We start from the raw sequence: 27,190 nt of genomic DNA, 5'->3' as shown, positions 1-27,190 counted from the left end.
TAATTCCCTTTACACACTTTGAGGATGATTTCCTTACACAAAAACCAGAAAAAATGTACAGTAAATGGAGGCTCTAAATTCCACATTTTAAGAGTTATGAGTACTTGCTAATCTTAGCTACTGCAAAAGACATCTCGTCTATTGAACAAGTGCTCATACCTATTAATGTATGCACTTTATAGAGTCCACATTTGTTTGACATCATTTTCTTGTTTTGGTGTAAGGAACTTGTCCTCAAAGTCTGCACACGATATATATACACTAAAGGCAACACACCATTAATTGGCAACCTTGTGAAGAGAGTTCGATTAATATTTGCGTGTTTATAATATCTAATCTCTTAATTATGATTGCGTTTCCACTTGAATAAAGTGCTTTTAAAAAGTGATCTGATTTTTACTTTAGGAAAATGTACAATCAGAAGTATTCTCTCTGATGAACAAACAATAAGTCAGTAGTTTAATGAACCATGTGTGTTTTTACGTGGTGGGTATAAAAGTTTAAATGTGGCTGCAGAACCATAAACAATGAGCACGATCCATGGCGTCCGGTAGCAATATCAATCTCAGCGTCACAAGTTCATATATTCATTTATCTGAGAAGACCAATGACAAAGTTCAATAAATTGCTGCAAAATTTCAAGTAAGTGTTGGTACAACTCATTCAAAAGAAACTAAACTATCAGAATACTTGTCCAAAGTGGCTTCCCAGAGCTTAGCGTTGATCACAAGCAATACAGATATTTCCCATTTGCACCGAGTTCAAAATCATTCCAATGGCTAAGGTGATGCATTTTAGGACAAAATTTTAACCTCTGTTGAAAATTTGATACATTATTTTGAGCCAGATGATCATCAACAAAACATGCAGTGGAAACAACTCAAGTAGTTGGTAAGAAATTCTAAACGCAACCATCTGCTGGTATGGTCATGTTAACCAACAAAATATGAACCTCTAACTCGTAAGGTAGTACTAAAAAGTGACATTAATCTTGAAAAGTGGTTAAAATTTCAGAGCGAAAGGTCCACATATCTTAGTAAGTATACTGTGTCAGAATTTTTGACTTGTTTGGGAGAGTCTTCAGACTTTCAAGATGAAACACTTCTCCATGACAAATATTTTTCTTTAATGGCAGACGAATCTACAAATGTTTCCAACCAAAGTGAACTGTCTTTAGTAGTTCGATATGTTGCACCGTCTCCATCGTTTGAAGTAAAGGAAAGGTTTTTATGTCTCGTTGAGTTGAAAAGCACTTCAGCTAAATTCATATTTACAGCAACTGATACTGAACTAAAGAAAAGAAAACTTTCTTATGACAGATTATTATCTTGTTCTTTCGACGTTGCTGCTAATTTTAGTGGTTCTATCTCAGGAGTCAGAGCTTGGTTGTCAGAGAGGAAGGGCCATAAGCTGCCATATATTCACTGTAGAGAACATGTTTTGTCAATTGCTGCCACCAACTCTAGGAATAAACACCCCATTATAAAACACACATTACATGTTGTTAATTAATTTCATGGTTCTTCCAATCGAGAAAATATTTTGCATGAAATTCAGTGTGCTTTAGAGCAACCTGTTTTAAAAATACCCAAAGCTGTTGACATCTGATGGTTAAGTACCTATCACACAGTTCATGCTATTTTCCTAATCTACAAGTCCATTATAATGGCATGTGAACAAGGACGGTGTGGATTTAACAAGTTTAGCTGGAAGAATTTTGTTAGAAATGATGAATTCCAATTTCATTGTAGGTTTAGTGATTTTAGATGATACGTTAAGTGCAGTCTCAAACTTAAGTAAAGTTTTGCAGAGACAATCACTTAAAATTTCGCAAATCCCTCTACTTATTTCTGGAACTCTTGAACATTTAAGACACATCGACTGTCTTTGTGACTGCGATGGACATAGTGCAGAAAATGAAATTCTTAATAAAATAAAAAGCTGCAGGAGAATGCAACAGAAGTTAAAGGTGTGCTATTCACGAACATAGAGGAGAAGATTCAAACTAAGAAAAGTGCAACGAAATTTGTTAAAAGTATGATTGATGAAATTGAGCAACAGTTTGATGAGAAGGCAATAAAAGTGATAGAACTAAGCACAAATCTTGAAAGTTTTACAAAATTTCTAGAGTTTAGTGATAATGATTGTAAAGAACTGTGCTTGATTTTGGGACTTACAAACGTCGACCCTGTTATTGCCGACTTCCACTCTTTTAGGTACGTTGTGAGTAATAAATTGGACGATATGTCTTCTTATATTGCTTCTTTCATTCTGAAAGCCGACATCGGATATGATATGAAGCACTACGGAAACTCGCTGAATGTGTACTGTGCATTCCCGTTTCGACTTGCAGTGTGGAAAGGTCATTTAGTACAATGAACAGAGTGATGACAAAATTAAGGAATACGATGGGTCAGGAAATGCTCCAAGCTTGTGTGAAGATTTCAACTGAAGGTGACAACGAGCCAACAGAAAGTTTTATTGATGACGTCATCAAGAGATATGCTGTAAAAAAGCCTCGACGTATTAGTTTGATGTAAATGTGAGTTTTTTTGCATGCAATAAAATTATTTTATTACTAATATAATTAACTTAGGCTTAGCCTAACAGCTTAGTACTTAACCTACATATTACTTAATTCTGTATTAGCTATTCATGAAAAATTTTAAATATTAATAGCACTGCTTCATCTTTAGAACGCTATCACTTAAATTTTAAGCCTATAACTTTGTCCCCTCCCCCTGCCAAGCTATATCCCCCCCCCCCCCCCCCCCCAAGGGTAAAGTGGCTATATTCATCACTGTGTGCTACACTGAAATGTGTGGGGGAACCTGTATTTAAGAGGCAGCGGTCGAGTTGGGACAGTAAATTTTCGACCTCCCTACCTCGGCCAGTAAGCATGGCGCCACCCCACAAGGGGTTATGCGTGTTAAAATCTCCCAAAAGTAGGAAAGATTTAGGGAGTTGATCAATCAGTGCAGCATATACGTTCAGGGGCACTGCACCATCTGGAGGAAGATATGCACTGCAGACAGATATTCCCTGCATCATCCTTAATCTGACAGCCACAGCTTTAAGATGGGTTTGAAGGGGCACAGTTTCACTACAAACCGAGGTTAGGACATAAACGCAAACTCCACCTGACACTCAATTATAGTCGCTACGGTTCCTGTATTATCCCTTATAGCTCTGGAGGGGAGGGGTTCCCATTGCCGGGAACCAGGTTTCCTGGAGGGCAATGCAGAAAGCAGGTGTAAAGCTTAACAGTTGCCGTAGCAGGCAGTGGAAAAAACCACTACAATTCCACTGGAGGATGTCATCATCGTGAGACTGAGAAGGCATGGAACATTCAATGAGGCAGTTTACGTCTCAGAGTCACCTGCTGCCACCGACTTAGTTCCTGAGCAGTCTCTATCCATTGTGTCTGAGGGTCCGACGAGATCTAGGTCCTCAGCGGACGCTGGAATCTCCACCCTATCTCCAGATGCAGATGTGGTGTGGGTGCCACCACAATTTCCTTGGTCTTAGGGGGCTTCTTTTTAACTTTTCTCACTGCTCCTTGGGTTTCTCTGGCTGGGAGAGCTTCACTGATTGAGTCTCCAAGACTGAGGATGATTGTGAAGCCCCACGACCAGCTGCTTTTGGGCACTTCAACCACTGGTGGGTGTCATCTTTCCCATTAGCAGAAACCTGGGAAGGGAGTGACCCAAGGGACCCTTCCTGGTGAGAGGAGCCGAAGAAGACTTACGCTTCTCCGGCTGAGTAGTGGGGACTGGTGTCCCCGACGATTTGGGGGGCAGTGCTCCCAAGGTAGGTGATTCGGGACCAACGGGAGGGGGCATCAATGGGGAAGGCTTTTCTATTAGCCTCAGTGTAGGTCAGTTGGTCCAGGGTCTTGTATTTTTCCTCTCTTTCTGTAAAATCCTGCAGTCTGGTGAGCAAGGTGAATGATGCTCTCCGCAATTGACACAGTTGGGAGGTGGGGCACATGGATTATTGGGATGCGATGGACGTCCACAATCTCAACATGTGACACTGGAAGTACAGTGGGAAGACATATGGCCAAACTTCCAGCACTTAAAGCACAGTATCAGGGGAGGGATATATGGTTTGACATCACAGCGGTACACAATCACCTTGACCTTCTCAGGTAAGGTGTCAATCTCGAAGGCCAAGATGAAGGCACCGGTGGCAACCTGATTATCCCTCGGACCCCAATGGACACGCCACATGAAATGAACACCTAGCTGCTCTAAACTGGTGCGCAGCTCATCATCAGACTGCAAAAGAAGGTCCCTGTGGGAGATAATACCCTGGACCATATTTAAACTCTTATGTGGCATGATGATAACAGAAACCTCTCCCAACTTGTTACAAGCGAGTGAAGTCCGTGACTGGGCAGAGGATGCTGTTTTTATCAAGACTGACCCAAATCACATTATGGACAAGCCCTCCACCTCCCCACACTTGTCCTCTAAATGAGCTACAAAAAACTGTAGCTTCATCAAAACAAAGGAGTCCCCATCAGTTCTCGTACATACAAGGTACCGGGTGTGAATAATGTTTGCAGCCATACTTAGCCTGACGTTCCTCCCCTGGTGTGGCCAGGGAGGGGAACGATTTCGGGTAATACTTCCTTGCATTTGTACTGAGTCTTGGAATACTTAGAGACTGCTGGCATTTGATCCCCAGCAAGCCATGATGTGGTACACTTCATTGCGCGTCATCCGCCCTGATGCCACCCACTCTGACCACAGGCCTTCCCCACTCCAACTGGCGCCACCCAGCCACAGCAAAGGCCACCTGGCAGGATGGCCATTGCTGGGAATCCAAATGCCCCATGGTGACGGGCATCTACTCCTTGGCATACATGGGGAGTTAATGGCGCAGGCATCAGTAGAGCGATCCCTGTGTTGTCAGGGGGCTACAACCAACAGAGTACACAGAGACCCCACCACAACGGACTGGCCACCGTGCTGGATATGAGGTGCAAAGAAGTCCATGGTCATCGTCAGTGCAAAAAGCGACACTGCATAGTGCTTGGTAGAAAACACACCCAGGAAGGCGTCCTCCACCAAGTGATGGAGAATGAGCTGGACTGCAGTGAGACAATGAAAAAGTGGGCTGAAGATCTCAGGGCACGATGGACACGATGCACCATGTAAGGCACCCTTCCCCAATTGCCTCGCTCTTTGGGAAAATTTTGAAAAATGGAGGTCAAACCCTACAGGGGACCATCACATAAAGGACGAAACGTGTGAAACTCCTTTTAGTCACCTCTTACGACAGGCAGGAATACCTCGGGCCTATTCTAATCCCTGGACCTGCAGGGGGGAATGATCCACAGACATAAATACTTGACAGCCTGATAATCATGTAACTGTACTTCCTGTCAGATTAAAGCTGTATGCCAGATTGGGATTCAAACAGAGCTCTTTTGTGGGTAACACTCTACTGTTGGTTTGGAAAATAGGAGATGAGGTACTGAAGGATGTAAAGCTGTGAGTATGGGTCACAAGTTGTTCGCACGAACTCGGTCAGTAGAGCACTTTCCCACAAAAGGCAAATGTCCCGAGTTCGAGTCTCTTTCCGGCACACAGTTCTAATCTGCCAGAAAATTTCATATCTGTCACACCCCCATGTACAGTGAATATTTACTGTGCCATCATACAGCTGTTTAATGAAATCCTAAAAATTGTCTAAGACATCAAAACATCAGTCTACTCTAGTTGAATCTGCTACAATGGAGTACAAAAATATCAACCAAAAAACTAACAATCTACCTTAAGACTGAAAGGATCAATGGTCAATTACTGCTGTTTATGCTATTTTTTGATTGAAATGGAGAGAGCTCCCAGGTATATTGAATATTTTGTAAAAAAAGGAGCTTCAATTTTTGACATGTTTCATATTCATTGCTAACATTGACCTTTTTCTCTAAAGAATGGTCCATTAAAAACATAATTCCAACAAAATTGTTCTTGTGGCAGATGCACCAAGACTGAAGGAAATTGTTAAATGTAGGAATTCCTTAAATGTAAGTATATTAACAAGTTTAACCTTAAACTATGAACGTTGTGCAGTTCCCCACTTTTTTCATTAATGAAGATTGCCCAAGATGAAAAAAGTCATAAGTGACAGATATAAATCCCAGGACTGACCCAGGATCAAACCTATGACCTTTGGATCCTCAGTCTGGCACTTTACTACTAAGCCATCGAGCAACATATAAACGTGACTGGCTGAAGAAAGAGTGATCACATTTAGTAATACTGCAGAGCCCTTGTAACAAACAATAAGAAGATTGGAGACAAAGAAAACCGTTTACGTACTTTAGCTCTCTCTCGTTCTTTCTTCCTCTCCTTCAAAGTTTTGCGCACAATAGGAGGAGGGCTGGGCGGCGGTCCACGCGGATCCACCGGTGGTCCGGACCTTTCACGTCCGAGACGCCTTGGTGGAGGGGATCGAGCAGGTCGATTCCGTGGTACAGAAAATGAACGTGATCTACAAAAAGAAAATAATATCTGTTTGAAGTCAGTGAAGATACACATTCAGCAACATTAAATACAGATAAAAGTAATAAACTCAATTTTAATTTTTCTCCTTGTTAGTTTTAGCAATAAAAATTATAGAGAGAGGTGTATTGTAGAGCAGATATCACAAATTTGATAAGTACATTGATATTGAGATGTCTAAAATTTACTGAATAACTTAACATAGTTGAAGATGCTGAATTCTTCTCGGGTTATCAGCCGAGTGGTGGCGTCATCTTGTCGCAACATTTCAATGAGTTTCATACCCATCATCTTCGCCAGAAGATGACAGGTACGAAACTCATTGAAAAGTTGCAACAAGACGCCACCACTCGGCTGATAACTTGAGAAGAATTCATCAGTGAAATACGCTATAAAGACTGCAATCGCATATAGTTGAAGCTTTTGCATTACATGAATCTTCCTCCATAGAACTTGTAAAGAGGATTCTGGCATAAGGAATGAAAGCTATGATTTACATATACACTTACATCTACATCTATAGCCTGCAAACCACCATGAAGTACATGGTTGAGAGTATGTCCCATTGTACCAGTTATTAGCGTTTCTTCCTGTCCCATTCATGTACGGAGTGTGGCAAGAATGATTGATTGAAGGACTCTGTGCATGCAGTAATTACACTAATCTAGTCCTCACGATCCCCTTGTGAGCGATATTTAGGGGGTTGTTGAATATCCATAGAGTAATCATTTAAAGCTGGTTCTTGAAACTTTGCTAATACACTTTCTGACGCCTGTCTTCAGGAGTCTGCCAGTTCACTCCTCCAGTATCTCTCTGACACTCTTCCACAGATTACAAAAACCTGTGACCTTTGTGTTGCCCTACTCCGTATACGTTCAAAATCCCCTCATCAGTCGTATCTGGTACGAATACCACACACTTGAGCAATATTCCTCAACCGGCCATACGAGTGATTTTTAAGCAATCTCTTTTGTAGATTAATTGCCCTTTGCCATTATTCTACAAATAAACCAAAGTCTATCACCTGCTTTACCCAAGACTGAACCTATGTAATCATTCTGTTTCATACCCCAACAAAGTGTTACACCCAGGTATTTGTATGGGTTGGCCGACTGCAACAGTGACTCACTGATATTGTACTCACAGGATACTATATTTTTGCGTTATGTGAAGTGCAAAATTTTACATTTCTCAACATTTAGAGCAAGTTGCCAGTCTCTGCACCATATTGAAATCTTATCAAGACCTGACTGAATTGTTATGCATCTTCTCTCAGATAGTACTTCATTAATGATAACTGCATCATCTGCAAAAAGCCTGATTTTACTATCAATATTGTCTGTAATCTCACACCTCACAGCTGAAGCTCCTTCTAAATCTAATGACAACTCTCCATCCAAGATGACATGCTATGTCCTCCACACCAAGAATTCCTCAGTCCAGTCACAAATTTCATTTGATATCCCATATGATCATAATTTTGACAATAAGTGTAGGTGTGGTACTGAGTCAAATGGTTTTCAGAAATCAAGAAACACTGCATCTACCTGGTTGCCTTGATCCAAAGCTTTCAGTATGTCATATGAGAAAAAGTGCGAGTCGGATTTCACATGATCGATGCTTTCAAAAACTATGCTGGTTGGCATTGAGGTCATTCTGTTCAAGATACCTCATCAACTTTGAGCTTAGAATATGTTTTAAGATTCTACAACATAATCAATGTCAAGGATATTGGGTGTTAGTTTTGTGGATCACTTCTACTACTATTCTTCTAGACAGGTGTGACCTGTGCCTTTTTCCAAGAACTGGGCTAGGTTTTTTGTGCAAGGGATCTACAACAGACTACAATTAGAAGACGGGCTAACTCAGCTGCAAATTCACTACAGAACCTGACAATGATTCCAACAGAACTTCAAGCTTTATTCAGTTCTAATGATTTCAGCTGTTTCTCAACACCATTGACACTAATACTTATTTCATTCATCTTTTCAGTGGTGCAAGGATTAAATTGGGGCAATTTTCCTGGGTTTTCCTTTGTAAAGCAACATTTGGAAATGGAGTTAAGCCTTCAGTTCCTGTCTCATTCACTAGGGATTGGACACTAACTTTGGTGCCACTAACAGCCTTTACATACGACCAGAATTTCTTTGGATTTTGTGAAATGTCATTTGCCAGCTATGGTAGTCACTGAGGCTCCACGCATTGCTCTCTCGACATCCAAACGCATTTTATTCAGCATCTCTCTATCTACAGCCCTATGCTTTGTCTTACACCTATTATGCAATAATCACTGTTTCTTTACAGTGACTGTATACCATGAAGGCTGTTCCCTGCAATTACAAACTTTTCTACTGCAGCATATCTATCCAGTGCATGGTCAACTATTCTTTTAAACTTGAGCCGAAGTTCCTCTATATGCTCCTGACCTATGCTGAAACTTTCAAGTTCCTCATTGAGATATGACACTACTGATTTTTTATTTAGTTTACTGAACATATATATCTTTCTAGGCAGTTTTAGTTATCCTTTGTTCTTTGGTAACCATTGCTGCCACAAGTGCAACAAAGTCTCTGACACCAGTTTCAATGTAGACACCCTCAAAGACATCAAGTCATCTGTTGCCATTTTCATGAGTGGGGTTCTGAACTATCCATTCTACATATTTTCTGAGAGGGCATTTAATAAGGTTTCACAAGTGACAAATACACTGCTCCATTTCCCACTAGCCTATTTTTTTTTATTTTTTTTTTTTAAATTTAATGGCTATAAAGTGAAAAGACGAAGTTATGAAGTACAGATTGCAAACTCACCATAAAGATAACACGTCAAGTTGCAAACAGGCAATTCCAGTGTGAGGTGCCACAGATAGCAGTCGTGTGTGAGAGATGTGCTTGCTCATGTGAAGGAGTGTGTGTGTGTGTGTTTGCTTTTCTGAAGGAGGCTTTGGTCCAAATCTAAATGCCCAACAGTCATTTTGTTGTGCCTGTCTGCAATTTGACGTGTCATCTTTGTGGTCAGTATCAATCTTTCATTTTCCTTACATTGTTGATATTACAACCTGGTGTTTCCATTGTTTAAAGTTATGAATTATTATGTTATTGAAACAGTAACACAAATCAACCAAACATTTTAATATTGTCCCTATGAATGTGTAGCTCTGAACACAGATTGCTTCTAGATCAGGTGTTACAATCGTGCTCAGGGATGTCTTTTAGAAAGAAAAATGTTGGTAACAATGTGCATTAATATCTAAAGCATTGTTAAACAATTTCTAAAGCAGTTTCTGCTGGCTATGTTCCACAGCTTTAATAAACCACAGAAATGACAAGAAATGGGAAGTCCAGGATGAAATAACAATAACAAAAATGACAGATCACTGCTCACATACAGAGGAGATGTTGAATCACAGACAGCCACAACAAAAAGATTGCTATACTTTTAAACTTTCATCCAAGTGATCTTCTTCTGAAATAGAAAAAACACACATTCACACAAGCACAACTCACACACACAGGGCCACTGTCTGGTCCCTGTTTTCCGGCCACAGACAGCGTTCATGTTTTTTGTTTTGTTTTGTGTGTGTGTGTGTTTGTTTGTTTGTTTTCCACTTCAAAAGCAGGCCTTTAGGTAGCTGAAAGCTTAAATGCATAGCAGTCTCATCATTGCATCTGTCTGCAACAGGTAGCAGCAATCTATCCTTTGCATAATATTATCATTAATAAAAAAGGCTCTTTGCTTTAGATATGTAACAATAAGATAATTATTAATTTGGGTGCTTTGAGAGTTATAAAGGATTGTTCTGGACTTTTCTGGAGTTATGATAGGGGGAGTCTGTAGATGGACATTAAAAGCATTTTTCAGTGTTAAATGATGATGATGATTAACAGAGAGATCAGATGCAGACAGACTGTTTGCAATTGTAATGAAAAGAAACGCTTGTCACTGGCTGGATGCTGGAACATACTGTAACTTATTTGAAATACATTTATTCTCATAATCAAGCCTGAGAGCCTGCTATTTTTTAAAATGTTTCAGTTACTGCTTTTAGAGAGTGAGTTACTGTAGTTAGTTAGTTTCATATTCCCTGCATCATTTTACATGGTAAATCGTAATGTGTCAAAAGAGTCATTTTACATTCACATTGCAAATTAATTTATAAATATGGCTACATGCAGAACATTTGTAAGGTTTTTTTCCCCTCTTAGAGAGAGAGAGAGAGAGAGAGAGAGAGAGAGAGAGAGAGAGAGAGAAATACACAGAAGTGAGTGAGTAATACCTACCCCACACCTTTTACACATTACTACAGAAATTCTTCAATAGAATAGGAGTTGTCAACGAAAAACTTTTTGACTCTGTTTTCAAATTTCACTTTGCTGTCTCCTAGACATTTTATATCCTACGTAAGTGATCAAAAAGTTTTGGTGCTGCATTGTGCACCCATTTTCATGCTGAAGACAACCATAATGTGGAGTAATGAATGTCATTTTTCCTTCTGGTGTTGTAATTATAAACTTTATTGTCCCTTTTGAGCTGTAGTAGTTTATTTACAACTCTCATGAGGGAACAAATATACTGCAAAGCAATAGTCAAATGCCCAACTCCTTAAACAACTTCGTACAAGACGATCATATGTGAGCACACATATTATTCTTACAGCACATTTCTGAGCAATGAAGACTTTCTTTCTTAAGATGAGTTACCCCACAACATTATTCCATATGATACTACTGAATGAAAATATGCAAAATATTTCAATTTACTGGTTTGCCTTTCCCCAAGATTTGCAGTGATTCAAAGTGCAAATATGGCTGAACTAAGTTGTTTAAGGTGTTCAAAGTGTGGTTTTTCTAATTCAAATTCTCATCAATACAGATACCCACGAATTTTTAAGTTCCCCACCCTATTTATTACCTCCTCGCTATCTGCTACATTTATCACTGATATAGTATCCTAGATGTGCAGAACTGAGTATGTATGTTGTGACTTTTTAAAACTGAGGGTGAGACCATTCAAGGAGAACAAGTCAATGATACTTTTAAGAACATTGTTTACCATTTCTTATATTTCTGTTTGTGCTGAGAGACAGCATTTACGCTGATGTGAAATATTTACCATAAAATTTATCAAAAACTATTAGTTGAAAAATTTGGATTTTTGCACATCTTACTGCATGATATCTTCACTCGATAAAGAACTGAATTTCTTTTCATTATCCATCATACTTACTTCACTGCATCAAATTAAGTAAAACATTACATGAAATATTAAAGAGGTTGTAGAGGTAAAAACATATTGCAGTAAATTTAAAACTGAGAGCAGAAGGATAATTCATTTTGTTCTCAAGCTATTGGGCTTTATATGAGAAGGATAGTCACAAACGACACACCCATTCACGTCCTTGTGCTTCGTGAATCGTGTGGTCGTAACAATCATCATATCTCATAAACAATTCAAGACATCAAAATGAGGTTTTTTTTGCAAATTTTTGGATGCAATGAGACAAATATATATTGTATGATAAATACTTCAGACTCTTTTATTCATCAAGCAGTATGTGAGAGGTTGACAGCTGAGGACACATTCAGACGTCCACAGCACTGTAGAAGAACTCTAGCAGTTTGCATATGCACATCCAAAACACATGGGGAATGTTGTAATAGGACGTCAGGACGTATATACAAGCCGACAGCAGCAAAAGAGTTAATTACTGAGATCAAATTGTACAATCCAAATAAGGTTCCCATGTCATTTTTCCCATTAGAATCCTTTAGAAAATCTACACTAAAGTCGCCACAGATTATTAACTGCTTGGCGCTGGTTGACAGATAGCACAGTAAGAAATCCAGATTCCTCATAAACAGTTCAAGATTTCCCAGTGGGGATCTACATATGGTTACAATTATAAGTGAACAATTTTTCAGTATTAATTCAGACGCACACATTTAGATGTCCTGGTCACTACCAGATCTACTTGTTTCAATATTTTTGAACTTGTGAGAGTAAAGTTTCCTGCAGTTGCTATTGTGACATGAAAATATTAATTTTGAATCACATCATATTGCACTTAATGTGAGGCCGAATATGACTTCATTTTTAGATATTGTGAAACAGAAAGTTGCTACTCACCATATGGTGGAAATGCTAAGTCGCAGATAGGCACAACAAAAAGACTGTCACAAATATAGCTTTCAGACAGTAGGGACTTTGTCACAATTAGATGAACAACACACACACACACACACACACACACACACATACACACACACAAACGTAAACGCAACTCACAAACACGACTGCAGTCTCAGGCAACTGCGGCCACACTGCGAGCAGCAGCACCAGTGCATGATGGGAGTGGCAAGTGGGTGGGGCTAAGGAAGAGGCTAGGCTGAGGAGGGGGATGGATAGTAGGGGAGGGGTGACGGACAGTGACGTCCTGTTGGGGAGCACGCAGGGATGACATAGAAAGAGGGTAGGATAGCTATGTGCAGTTGGAATGTTAGAGCGGAGAGGTGGGGATAAGTGGGGGGATAGCGGAAAAGGAGACAAGTAAAAAACACTGGGTGTGGTGGAGGAATAAGGGCTGTGTAGTGCTGGAACGGGAAAAGAGAAGGGGCTGGATGGGAGAGCACAAGGATTAATGAAGGTTGAGGCCAGGAGGGTTATGGGAACGTATGATATATTGCAGTGAAAGTTCACACCTGCAGAATTCAGAAAATCTGGTGTTAGAGGGACAGGCCCATATGGTACAGGCTGTTCGTTGTCAAGCCCACATAGAATGCAGCACAGTGGTTGCAGCTTAGCTTGTAGACCACATGATTGGCTTCACAGGTAGCCTTTGATGGGATAGGTGCTGTTTGTGACCAGACTGGAGTAGGTGGTCGTGGGAGGTCTTGCATCGAAGTCTATCACTGGGGTGTGAGCCAAGAGGTAAGGTGTTGGGAGCTGGGGTTGTGTAGGGATGGACAAGTATACTGTGTACATTCAGTGGACGACGGAATACCTCTGTGGGAGGGGTGGGACAGATAGTGGGCAGGACATTTCTCATTTCAGGTTATGATCAGAGATAGTCAAAGCCCTGGCAAAGAATGTATTCTGTTGCTCCACTCCTGGGCAGTACTGAGTTACGAGGGGAATGCTCCTCTGTGGCCAGACGGTGGGTCTTTGTGAGTTGGTACGAGACTGGAAAGATAAGGCATGGGAGATTTGTTTTGTACAAGGTTGGGAGGATAATTAAAGTTTGTGAAGGCTTCAGTAAGATCCTTGGTATATTTTGAGAGGCACCGCTCTTTACTGCAGATGCGATGACCACGGGTGGCTAGGCTGATGGAAGGGACTTCTTGGTATGGAACGGGTGGCAGCTGTCAAAGTGGAGGTATTGCTGGTGGTTCGTAGGTCTGATATGGATGTAGGTATTGATATATCCATCTTTGAGGTGGAGGTCAATATCAATGAAGGTGGATTATTGGATTGAGTAGGACCAGGAGAAGCAAATGGAGGAGAAGTTGAGGTTCTGGAAGAATGTGGATAGGGTGTCCTCACTCTCAATCCAAACTGCAACGATGTCATCAATGAATCTGAAGCAGATGAGGGGTTTAGGATTTTGAGTGTTCAGGAAGGATTCCTCTAGATGGCCCATGAATAGGTTGGCATAGGATGGTGCCATGTGGGTGCCCATAGCCATACCCCAGATTTAATTGTAGATAATGCCTTCAAAGGAGTGGTAATTGTGGATGAGGATATAGTTGGTCATGGCGACTAGGAAGGAAGTTGTTGGTTTCGAGTCCTTCGGGTGTTGGGAAAGGTAGTGTTCAATAGCAGTAAGGCCATGGGCATTAGGGATGTTAGTGTAAAGGACGGTGGCATTAATAGTCATGAGCACGGCACAGGGTGGTAAAGGGACAGGAACTGTGTAGAGTCAGTGGAGGAAATGGTTGGTATCTTTTATATAGGAGAGTAGGTTGTAAGTAATAGGTTGAAGGTGTTGGTCTATGAGAGCAGAGATTCTCTCAGTGGGGGCACAGTAGCTGGCCACAATGGGGTGTCCTGGATGGTTGGATTTATGGACTTTAGGAAGCATGGAGAAAGTAGGAGTGCTGGGAGTGGTAGAGGTGAGCAGAGAGAGGGACTCCTAGGAGAAGTTCTGGGATGACCTGAAGAATTTGAGGAGTGACTGGAGATCCTGCTGGATTTCTGGAATGGGGTCATTGTGGCGAGGTTTGTAGGTGGAGGTATCTGACAGCTGGTGGAGACCTTCTGCCTGATACTTCTTGTGGTTCAGAATGACAGTGATGGAGCCTTTATCCTCAAGTAGGATTATAAGGTCAGGATCAGTTTTTAGATGGTGGAGTGTAGTTCTTTCTGTGGATGTAAGGTTAGTTAGCATGTTGAGGAATTTGGGGAATGACGGTGAGGCAAGGTTCGAGGTTAAGAAATTTTGGAATGTTAACGGTTGTGATTTGGAGGCGGGGGTGGGGGGGGGGGGGGGCACCACAGTTGAATGGAGGAGTGAACTGAGTTAGGCAGGGTTCAGCATTGGTTTTTGGTTGAGTCTGATTGGTAGGGTTGGTGGCGTAAAAGTGTTTCCACCACAGGGACCAGGAGAAGGAGAGAAGGTCTTTAACAAGTCCTGCATGGTTGAATTTGGGAGTGGGGCAAAAGATGAGGCCTTTGGAAAGGACTGATATTTCTGTGGGGCTAAGGCTTCTGGAGGAACGGTTCATGGCTGTGTTTAGGGTCTGTTTAGATTTGAGATTCTGTGTGGGGGTGGAAGTGCGCTTTGGAGGGTGGAGTAAATGTAGTAGGTTTGTCAGCTATGAGGGGACATGGAGGAGGTTTGGAGGTTGTTGTTGAGGGGGTGGACAGTGGTACTCCAAGACAGGAGTAGGAAGTCAACAGGGCAGACAGCTTTCTCAGGTGGCATTGTGCATATTGCTCTAGTTCCTGGTGGGCAAGAGTTTCAATGTGTGTTGTGGGTTCCAGGAATTTGGAATTGCATAGCAGGAGAATTCTGCGGAGGGATAGAAGGTACTGCACAGAGGTTTGGGCTTGGTTAATATGATTTCCCAGGACTATGTTGGTGAGGACTACAGATTGGCACAATCTGAACAGGTGGAGTTCATTGTGGTAGGAGGGGTGGCAACCGGAGATGGGTAATTTGACGGTAAGTAACACCAGTTAACTTCGCTGCTTATTAGGCTGTAAAAGAAATAACCTTATTTACTTTCTGACACAGGTTTTGGCCCGGTATCCTATTGACTGAGCTTTTAAATAATTACTAGATACAGTACTTCGCTCACCTCATGGACAAAATACGATAAACTTGGATTTTGTCATCTAACATTTTATATCATAAAGTGAATAAACTGGGATTCTGATTAAACGTGAATACAGTACCACTTTGTTGTATGATATCCTGCACTTTTCACCTACGAGAATGGTAGTGTTTGAGCTGATTAGTCAATCAAGTTTCTTACTGAATGAAGGTTTTTAGGAAGTGAAAGAGGCTGCAAAGATCGTCATTGAATTACGTTCAGGAAAGTTTGTTGGATGGCAGTTCATGGTGCATAGAAAAAAATTACTGAAATATTCACTGTGGTGAATTTGTTCACAAAATAATAAAAGGGAAGAGAGAGCCTAATCCTATTGTTAAGGTAACAGTCACAAAAATAATGAAGTTCAGCTAACATTATTCTGTGGTCAGATGGCATTAACTGTTGTGTTTAAGAATAATTAAAAGCAGAAAAGGGACAAATAACAGTTAGGTTTTCACACACACTTACTCACTCACACACGCACTTGCTTGCTCACTCACTCACTCACTCTCTCTCTCTCTCACACACACACACACACACACACACACACACACACACACTCTTTCTGCAGAGACATGGATTGGATATTTAATTATGCCTTTTTTTAAATGCCCAATATCTAAATCATTTCTTCAAGGGTTAAGAAAGCCTACTACTACTGGTATTTTATACATTCATACAAATAGAGCTAGTTTAGTACAATTGTGCACATACATGTGTTAAGAACACACTTGAGCTGTACAACAGCGAACCCACATTCATATCCACATTAGATTATTTGTTATAAAAATAAAACCAATATATGCTTTGGTTTGCTTCTGCAATATTACTGCAGCTACTAAGTTAAAGCCATGAAACAGGTGGCACTTTACACTATGCAGCTTATGTTGAAGTGTTATATTTTTAAATCTCATGCACACATTTTGTTTCTATTTGCACTTTCCACCTCTTTATTTACACACTTTCATTCTGGTATGTCATGATGATGTGGAACAGAGAAAAGACTCACACTGGTGCTTCTTGGCCGAACCTATCCTCCATGAGCACTATTAGCAAATTTTTTGTTTTGTTTCCTGTTACATCATTTTTTCCGCTTATTAATGGTGTCGTCACGCCACAATTCGTGGAAGTCCCTTCATGGAATTTCGCAACTAGCCTCACTGTCTGGGTTATACTTTGACCATTTTTACTTTGATATCTGGTGGCTGCGTTCTGCCTTTAAATATCTGCAACAACCTAATTTTGTTGGGTGACAGTGATTTTTGGTTTGCTTTTGTGCTCCATGATGACAATGATTATTTAATATTTCTTGTCCATAGTAGCTTATACTGCATCATAAGAAACTCTCAAGATCACTGCAGTGCCCGCAACAATAGTCACAATCTATTTCTTATTTTTCTAAAGCTGGTAGTGTTTGTCGAGTTTTGCTCCTACTGTTCCTTTTTCTTTCTGTGTGATTTGAAACTGCTTGTTGTACTTTCACAGCCCTTTATTAAAATCATCTGAAAGGGATTTTCATTTATAAAAGTTTTGTTAATTTTATTGTTTACATCAGTATGTACTTCCAGAACTTTATTTTATTTAACTCAGTTTTTCTTACCAGAAATTTTGAGATGTCCATATCTAGAAAAGCTGAATATCCAGCATTACAACTTCACAAATGTCAAGGCTGCTTTTCAGCTAACAATTAAAGTCATTGTTTTTAGACAGACATGTATTATTCTTTCAATATAACGCTGACAAAGAGTACATCACATTAGTGTCTTGATCTCTGTGATGTTAAGTACATATTCTACAGCCATTAAGTGCACTATAATGCTAATTTTGTTTGATCTTGGTGGAATTTACATTCTGTAAATCACAGCAAAGAGACGGCACAAGCTTTGAAACAGTTGAAGTAAAAAAATTGACCCCACCCCTCCCCTACCCAACAGCACCCCATGCTGATGCTCTACCTACCAGCCCACCATCTTGCACTGTACAACTTCTCGGTTGCTCATAAACATCGGTAGTTCTTGACACCACTGCTTCTTACACTACTACATTCCTTTATGATTCACAACTAACAATAGCACAAGATACAATGCTGGGATCTCAAAAGTGTGAAAAGCAAACACAGGAATGAAATGATCTAAGTACCTGCATTTAGTATGAAGGTCATAAAATTACAGAAACGTAATAAAGATATTATCAGATGAGACCACAAGGAATACTGGCTCACTTTGAAGGGCTAAATAATCCAACCCAAGAACTTCTGTCTGAGAGAGACTATTTGTGGTAAGGCCTTATGGGACCAAACTACTGAGATCATTGGTCCCTAAACTGACGCACTACTTAAGCTAACTTAAACTAACTCTACGCTAAGGACAACACACACACACACACACACACACACACACACACACACACACACACACACACACGCCCGAGGGAGGTCTGAAACCTCCGACGTGAGGAGCCACGCGGACAGTGACAAGGCACCTTAGACCACGTGGTTACCCCACACGGCATAGAGGCTATGATGCCAATGTTGCCGTACAAAGAGCACGTGAGATTGCCAAGAAAAAATAGTGAAGTCAACAAGGAAGACTATTAGAGGTCTGTCTTCACCAGTTGCAAATCAGAAGATAGTTGCAAAAGTAGTTTCTACAAATGGTTCAAATGGCTCTGAGCACTATGGGACTTAACATCTGTGATCATCAGTCCCCTAGAACTTAGAACTACTTAAACCTAACTAACCTAAGGACATCACACACATCCATGCCCAAGGCAGGATTCGAACCTGCGACCGTAGCGGTCACGCGGTTCCAGACTGAAGTCCCTAGAACCGCACGGCCACACCGGCCGGCTAGTTTCTACACATGTGAGATACACTGACAAACTTACAGCAATTGTGCTAGAGCCATTTTCAGGAGAGATGAGAGCAACAAAACTGTATGAACTGATGCAGACACTTGTGTTTGTGTCATGCTACAAGCAAGGGTCACATATTCACACAGCAATAAGAAATTGTGGATTCCTTTTCAACATTATAAACACAGGAAAAAAAACTAAAAATTCTGCCAGATGGTGACCCTTAGGTTGAAACTAGTTTGCAAGTAATAAAACAAAACCTTTTAACAGCTTGTTGTGGCTGTTGTACATTACTTTGATGCAAGAGATAGAAATATGTAAAATAAGGAAAAGGCTCACCTATAGCAGATAAATGCGTGGCACACACTGACACGACAGAAAACAGAATTCGTAGTAGTTGTTGAGCATTAGCTATTTTCCTAGAAATAGTACACGTATTCACACACATAACCACACAGACAACCAAACAAACACTCCTATCACCACAACAAGATGCGTGTTATGCCACACAATTTCAAGATGGTTTCATTACTTTCTTAAATGATCTGTGTTTCGTGTTAGTAATAAATAATTACAGCATAATTATGGTTTAAGATACATCTGGTTTCTTTCAATTTTTTTGTTAATCAGGGTACTGATAAGAGGTGCATCTTGTATATAATGACAGAAACTGTGAACATTGCATAAAATCAAAGAAATATTGGCAGAATATAAATTCCTGCACAACCAAAATTGGATATGAGGTGTTCCTTGTTTATAGTGACAGAAGAACCTGTGAATACTGTATAAAATCAGAGAAAGATTGGCAGAATATAAATTCCTGTATGACCAAAACAAAACTGGCTATTACAGTTCACTGAATGGCTGCAGAATATGAATTTTACGACTCAGAGATTAAGACATGTAAACAAACATATGTTTACTGACATTATGTCTGAAGAGTAGTAGCTACCTGCCAAGAAAAAAATACTTTATTTGAAAAGCAGCCTTGATGCTGCACTGCTGTACCGTTGTGCTGTACTGCTGGCTATTCAGCTTCATTGCTGCTGTGGTAGCCTTATATAGCCCGTGGATGGCTTCTGATTGGTCAGCTCATGATTGGTCAACTCGTGATTGGTCAGCGATTTTGTACTGCTGTCGCAGCTGTTGGTGTTCTGCACAGTGGTCGGAAATGGTACAAATAGTCTGACCTATATAACTGCTTCAACACCCACAGGGGACATTATAAATTCCAGGGACCTTGAGGCTGAGACTGTCCTTAACAGGGCACATCATCTCCTTAATTTTCTTATGAGGACGAAAAATTTGTCTTGTGCCCCGTCTGCCCAGGAGTCTTCTTATTTTGCTGGATATAGTGCCAAAAAAGGGAGAACCGCAACCTGTGTTTCATTCCGTCAGTGTGCAGCATTTTCACATTTTCTTTTCTGGGAGAATGCTGCATTTATATCACGTGCACCATAGCCATTCTTTCAGAACATGTACTTCAGATGGTTAATTTCGGACTTCAAGTGGTCCTCGTCAGAAAGAGTTTTTGCTCTATATACCAACATGTTCAAAACAGCTCTCTTCTGAACAGGATGATGGAAACACTGTGCATTAAGATATAAATTGGTATCCGTCGGCTCACAGTACACAGAGTGACCAAGACACCCGTCTGCCTGTCATTCTACTAAAATGTCTAAAAATGGCAACCTTCCTTCCTTCCTTCTCCATCTCAACAGTGAACTGCATGTTCGGATGCATGCTGTTCATATGTTCCATGAATTGTTAGAGTGCTTTTGTGCAGTATCACCAGACCATAAATGTAACGTCAACATAATGATATAATAAGGATGGACGGAGGGGAGCCGAATTTACTGCACGTTCCTCAAAATTCCCCATAAAAAAGTTAGCCAATGATGAAGACAACGGAGAGCCCATCGCCATACTGTCCATCATTTCATAAAACTTATTACCATACAAGAAGCAGGTGGTTATCATCACAAGCCAGAACAACTTTATAGTTTCCGGTGGAAAAAGAGCCACCAGCAAGGATGCCATTCTTAGACGTTTTAGTAGAACGACAGGCTGAAAGGCATCTCAGTCACTCTGCATACCGTAAGCTGATGAGTACCAATTTATACCTTAATGCTCAGAGTTTCCATCATCCTGTGCAGAAGAGAGTTGTTTTGAACACGTCAGTATATCAAGCAAAAACTCTTTCTGATGGGAACCACTTGAAGTCCGAAATTAACCATCTGAAGTACGTGTTCTGAAAGAATGACTATGGTGCACGCAATATGAAGGCAGCGTGAAACATGAAAATGCTACACACTCACAGGATGAAACACCAATTGCCGTTGTTCCTTTTTGTCATGCTACATCCAGCAAAACAGGAAGAGTCCTGGATGGACGGGGTATAAGATCGATTTTTGATCCTCCTAAGAAAATTAAAGAGTTGGTGCGCCCTGTTAATAACAGTCTCAGCCTCAGGATCCCTGGAATTTATAATATCCCCTGTGAGAATGGAAGCAATTATCTAGGTCAGACCAGTCATACCATTTCCGACCACTGTGCAGAACACCAACAGCATATTAATAATAGAGAATTGGAGAAATTGGCAATTGCAGAGCACAGCCTCACAAACAAACAAAAAATACTGTTTTATGAAACAAAAATTTTGTCCCATGCCTCCACATACTGGGATTCTGTTATTAAGGAGGCTGTTGAAATAAGAATGAGAGAGAAGAACTTGATAGATACTATCTGAACGGTGCATGGAAACGAGTGCTCGATGCAGAGAAGCACCAGAGACATTCCTTGCAGGGTTTACATTCCCACAGAAGCAGTGGCACCACCAGCACAGACATTGACGCCGTCTGTGACAGCAGTACGTAATCGTCAACCAATCAAAAACTGACCAATCACAAGCCAACCAATCAGAAGCCTTCCACGGGCTATATAAGGCCACAACAGCAGCAGTGAAGGCAGTCCTGACGATGGCGTTGGAGGCTATCGCCGGAAGCTTGAGATTTTATTTCGAACTGATGTGGCAAGAAAACCAAGAATGTTTTACATACAAATCTTTTGTGAATGAAAATCCCTTTCGAATGACTGTAATTATAGAAAAAAAAACAGTAAATGCAAAGAACGACAGACATTTTTAACCTCAAAAAATAATAAATCTAACATGGTTATGGTCACTGACAATGAAGCAACCTCGCAACCTCAAGAGTTTCTCATGATGTATTATTATCTACAATGGACAAGAAAAGACTAAATAACAAGTGTCATCATGCAACACGAAAGTAGACCAAAAATCAGTACCAGTCAACCAGCAAGAACACGTAACATGAAAATCAAGATTATGTAAAGACAGACTGCTACCCATGACACACAGGAGGCATTGAAGTGCAGACAGGAACAATCAAAATTTCATCTTCATGTTCCAATTTTTTATTTTAACATGAAAATCAGTTTAAGGAAAGCAGACGTCTTTAATTTTGAAACTTAATGTTATGTATATTTTCAAAATTTTTAAAACCGATTGTACTGAACTATGTGAAATTAAAATTAGCGATTGTTTGAATGCATAACCTGCTTTGAACAATGTTTTTGAAGATTGCCTTGGAAAAAGCAAATGCTGTTATTAGTTCCATCATTTAGTGCAAGGTTTTTCCAACACACTGAGGCAAAGGTAAGAAGTAAAAAACTTTCAGCCACATGTCTCATCTTTGCCCTGTAAACTTTTGCTATGTGGCTTATATATATATCTCATCAGGAAGGAGGGAAGGAGAGGGAAAGACGAAAGGAAGTGGGTTTTAAGGGAGAGGGTAAGGAGTCATTCCAATCCCTGGAGCGGAAAGACTTACCTTAGGGGGAAAAAGGACGGGTATACACTCGAGCACACACACATATCCATCCACACAAATACAGACACAAGCAGACATATTTAAAGACATTTTTCCCGCGTGGAATGATATATATATATATATATATATATATATATATATAGGGAGAGAGAGAGAGAGAGAGAGAGAGAGAGAGAGAGAGAGTCATAAATAGATTACATAATATTTGGAAGTGATGAAAGTGACCAACAGAAAGATAAGTAATGAACATATCTCATCCATCTCTTTGCATGCTTTGGCCACTGTCATGTTTTCCCCTGGTATTCTGTTGGCAGAAATTCTAAGCCTTTGGGAAGTTGGTATTTTCACATGCAGTCACTTGTCTTTGATCCAGCAGCATTGCAGAGATGCAGTGGACAGCTCCACTGTCAAATATGAGCAATTTGTGCAGTGGCAGTCGAGTGAACCATGTGCGGTAGTGCAACACAGAGCACACCAGAGATGTGATCTGGAAATTGCTGATTCTGTGTAATGTTACTTAGGCACCAGCTGATAGTGACATCAGTGTCATTTTACAACTGCTGAATGAGAGAAAGGCTTCCCATCATGTCAAGGAATGTACACGGAGATGACAGTGGTTGTGTGCTTGTCAGTGGTGCACATATGAATGTGCATTTGTGATTTTCTACTTCTAAAGGACTCTGTCTAGTAGCTAATAATATTTAGCAGTCTTGTATCAAAGTGCCTGCCAACAAGAAACCCCTTCTACGTGGCAACTATCAATCTACACCAAATGGTCTACTTCCATGTATTCAGCGAAGTTATCATTTCCATTTTATGCACTATACTTTGACAATTGACCCAGTTTTCTCCTTCAGGTTTTGCGCAAGCTGTACTGTGCAAGCTGAGTGGACTAAAATCAATAACAGAGAGAAAACTTATTTCATACTGTTGTTAAGGAACTTACTGCATAATATTACAATTCAGAGATCAATCACAACGAGTTTATTCACATTATTCAACAAAATGGGAAGCCTTTCCCTCAGTCAGTGATTATAAAACTACTGTGACGTCAGTGCCTACGTAACATTACACAGACACGAATATCAGATCCCATTACTGATGTTTTCTGTGTGGCACCACTGCACGCGGTTCACTCAACTGGCACTGCAAACTTGCTCACATTCGACAATGAAGCTATCTATTGCATCTCTACTGTACTGATGGGTTGACAGCAAGTGACTACATGTGAAATTACCAATTCCCCTGAGGTTTCTAATCTCTGCCAACTGAGGGCTAGGAGAAAAATTGACAGTGCCCTTAGTATGCAACAGACTGACAAGATACATGGCTTATTTATCCCTCCAATGGTCTCTTTTGTCATTTCCAAATATTATGTGAATTCCAATATTCCAAATATTACGTAAACATTATGTAATATATATATGACTGCCTAAGCAGAGAAGGAAAAGCAGAAAGGTGGAAGGAGTATATAGAGGGTCTATACAAGGACGATGTACTTGAGAGCAATTTATGGAAACTGAAGAGGACATAGATGATGATGAAATGGGAGATATACTGCATGAAGTATTTAACAGAGCCCTGAAAGACCTAAGTCAAAACAAGATCCTGGGAGTAGACAACATACCATTAGAACTAGTGATAGCCCTGGGAGAGCAAGCCCTGACAAAACTCTACCATCTGGTTAGCAAGATGTATGAGATGGGGGAAATACCACCAGACTCCAAGAAGAATGTAATCATTCCAATCCCAAAGATAGCGGGCGTTGATAGGTGTGAAAATTACCGAACAATCAGTTATAAGTCATGGCTCAAAAATACTAACATGAATTCTTTACAGACGAATGGAAAATGTTAGAAGCCAACCTTGGGGAACATCAGATGGATTCCGTAGAAATGTTGGAATACGTGAGATGATACTGACCCCATGACTTATCTTAGAAGATAGGCAGATCTACGTTTCTAGCATTTGTAGACATAGATAAATCTTTTGACAATGTTGACTGAAATACTCTCTTTCAAATTCTGAAGTGGCAGGGGTCAAATACACGGAGTGAAAGGCTATTTACAATTTGTACAGAAACCAGATGGCAGTTACAAGAGCCAACGGGCATGACAGGGAAGCAGTGGTTGAGAAGGGAATGAGACACAGCCATAGCCTATCCCCAATGCTACTCAATCTGTATATTGACCAAGCGGTATGAGGTTTGCCAATGGCATTGTACTTCTGTCAGGACCTGGAAGAGCAGCTGAACAGAAAGGACAGTGTCTTGAAAGCAGGATATAAGATGAACATTAACAAGAGTAAAACAAGGATGATGGAACATAGTCAAATTGAATCAGGTGATGCTGAGGGAATTAGATTAAGAAATGAGACAAAAAAGTAGTAGGTGAGTTTTGCTATTTGGGGAGCAAAATAACTGATGATGTAGAGAGGATATAAAATGTAAACTGACTATGGCAAGGAAAACGATTCTGAAGTAGAGAAATTTGTTAACATCGAGTATAGATTTAAGTGTCGGGAAATCCTTTCTGAAAGTATTTGTATGGAATGTAGCCATGTATGGATGTGAAACATGGACGATAAATAGTTTAGACAAGAAGAGAATAGAAGATTTCAAGTTGTGGTGCTACACAAGAATGCTGAAGATCAGATGGTTTGATCAAGTAACTGAGAAGGAAGTGGTGGTGGTGGTTGTGGTCGTGGTGGTGGTTGTTGTTGTTGTTGTTGTTGTCTTCAGTCCAGAGACTGGTTTGATGCAGCTACTCTACCCTGTGCAAGCTTCTTCATCTCCCAGTACTTACTGCAACCTACATCCTTCTGAATCTGCTTAGCGTGTTCATCTCTTGGTCTCCCTCTGCGATTTTTACCCTCCACGCTGCCCTCCAATACTAAATTGGTGATCCCTTGATGCTTCAGAAAATGTCCTACCAACCGATTCCTTTTTCTAGATAAGTTGTGCCACAAATTCCTCTTCTCCCCAACTCTATTCAGTGCCTCCTCATTAGTTACGTAATCTTCAGTATTCTTCTGTAGCATCACATTTCAAAAGCTTCTATTCTCATCTTGCCCAAACTATTTAGCATCCACGTTTAACATCCATACATGGCTACACTCCATACAAACACTTTCAGAAAAGACTTCCTGATACTTAAATCTATACTCGATGTTAACAAATTTCTCTACTTCAGAAACACTTTTCTTGCCATTGTCAGTCTACATTTTATATCCTCTCTACTTCGACCATCATTAGTTATTTTTCTCCCCAAATAACAAAACTTATCTACTACTTCAAGTGTCTCATTTCCTAGTCAAATTCCTCAGCATCACCTGATTTAATTAGACTACATTCCATTAATCTCGTTTTGCTTTTGTTGATGCTCATCTTATGTCCTCCTCTCAAGGCGCTGTCCATTCCGTTCAACTGCCCTTCCAGATCCTTTGAAGTCTCTGGCAGAATTACAATGTCATTGGCAAACCTCAAAGTTTTTATTTCTTCTCCATGGATTTTAGTTTCTACTCCAAATTTTTCTTTTGTTTCCTTTACTGCTTGGTTAATATATAGATTGAGTAACATTGGGGATAGGCTACAACCCTGTTTCATTCCCTTTCCAATCACTGCTTCCCTGTCATGCCCCTTGACTCTTATAACTGCCATCTGATTTTTGTACAAATTGTAAATAGCCTTTCACTCCCTGTATTTGACCCCTGCCACCTTCAGAATTTGAAAGAGAGTATTCCACTCAACAGAGTCAAAAGCTTTATCTAAGTCTACAAATACTAGATACGTAGATCTGCCTATCTTCTAAAATAAGTCATAGGGTCAGTATCGCCTCATGTATTCCAACATTTCTACAGAATCCAAACTGATCTTCCCCAAGGTCAGCTTCTACCAGTTTTTCCATTCGTCTGTAAAGAATTTGTGTCATTATTTTGCAGCCGTGACTTATTAAACTGATAATTCTGTAATTTTCACATCTGTCAGCTCCTGCTTTCTTTTGGATTAGAATTATTATATTCTTCTTGGAGTCTGAGGATATTTTGCCTGTCTCATACATCTTTCTCACCAGATGGTAGTGTTTTGTCATGGTTGGCTCTCCCAAGGCTATCAGTAGGTCTAATGGAATGTTGTCTACTCTCAGGGTCTTTTTTCGACTTACGTCTTCCAGTGCTCTGTCAAATTCCTCATGCATCATAATATCTCCCATTTCATCTTAACCTACATTCTCTTCCATTTCCATAATACTGCCCTCAAGTACCCTCTATATACACCTTCCACCTTTCTCCTTTCCCTTCTTTGCTTAGGACAGGTTTTCCATCTAAGCTCTTGATATTCATACATCTGGTTCTCTTTTCTGCAAAGATCTCTCTAACTTTCCTGTAGGCAGTAACTATCTTACCCCCTACTGATATTTGCCTCTACATACTTACATTTGTCCTGTAGCCATCCCTGATTAGCCCTTTTGCACTTCCTATCGATCTCATTTTTGAGACAGTTGTATCCCTTTTTGCCTGCTTCATTTACTGCATTTTTATATGTTCTCCTTTCATCAATTAAATTTAATACCTCTTCTGTTACCTAAGGATTCCTACTAGCCCTCATCTTTTTGCTCACTTGATCCTCTGCTGCCTTCACTATTGCATCTCTCAAAGCTACCCA

General features: G+C 40.3%; 1 protein-coding gene across 4 annotated transcripts in view; it reads right to left on the bottom strand.

The window, feature by feature from the left end:
- Nucleotides 1-27,190, bottom strand: part of LOC124712509 (serine/arginine repetitive matrix protein 1-like) — a 148,322-nt gene that overhangs the window by 60,948 nt on the left and 60,184 nt on the right. For all 4 annotated transcript variants that reach the window (XM_047242816.1, XM_047242819.1, XM_047242818.1 and 1 more), the window contains exon 7: nt 6,333-6,504. In XM_047242816.1, coding sequence (XP_047098772.1) covers nt 6,333-6,504 — 172 coding nt within the window. The remainder of the gene's footprint in view (nt 1-6,332; nt 6,505-27,190) is intronic.

Source organism: Schistocerca piceifrons, chromosome 8, assembly GCF_021461385.2.
Source record: "Schistocerca piceifrons isolate TAMUIC-IGC-003096 chromosome 8, iqSchPice1.1, whole genome shotgun sequence".
Taxonomy (NCBI): Eukaryota; Metazoa; Arthropoda; class Insecta; order Orthoptera; family Acrididae; genus Schistocerca; species Schistocerca piceifrons.
Note: the sequence above shows the minus strand (reverse complement) of the source record. Positions and strands in the feature narration are given on the sequence as shown.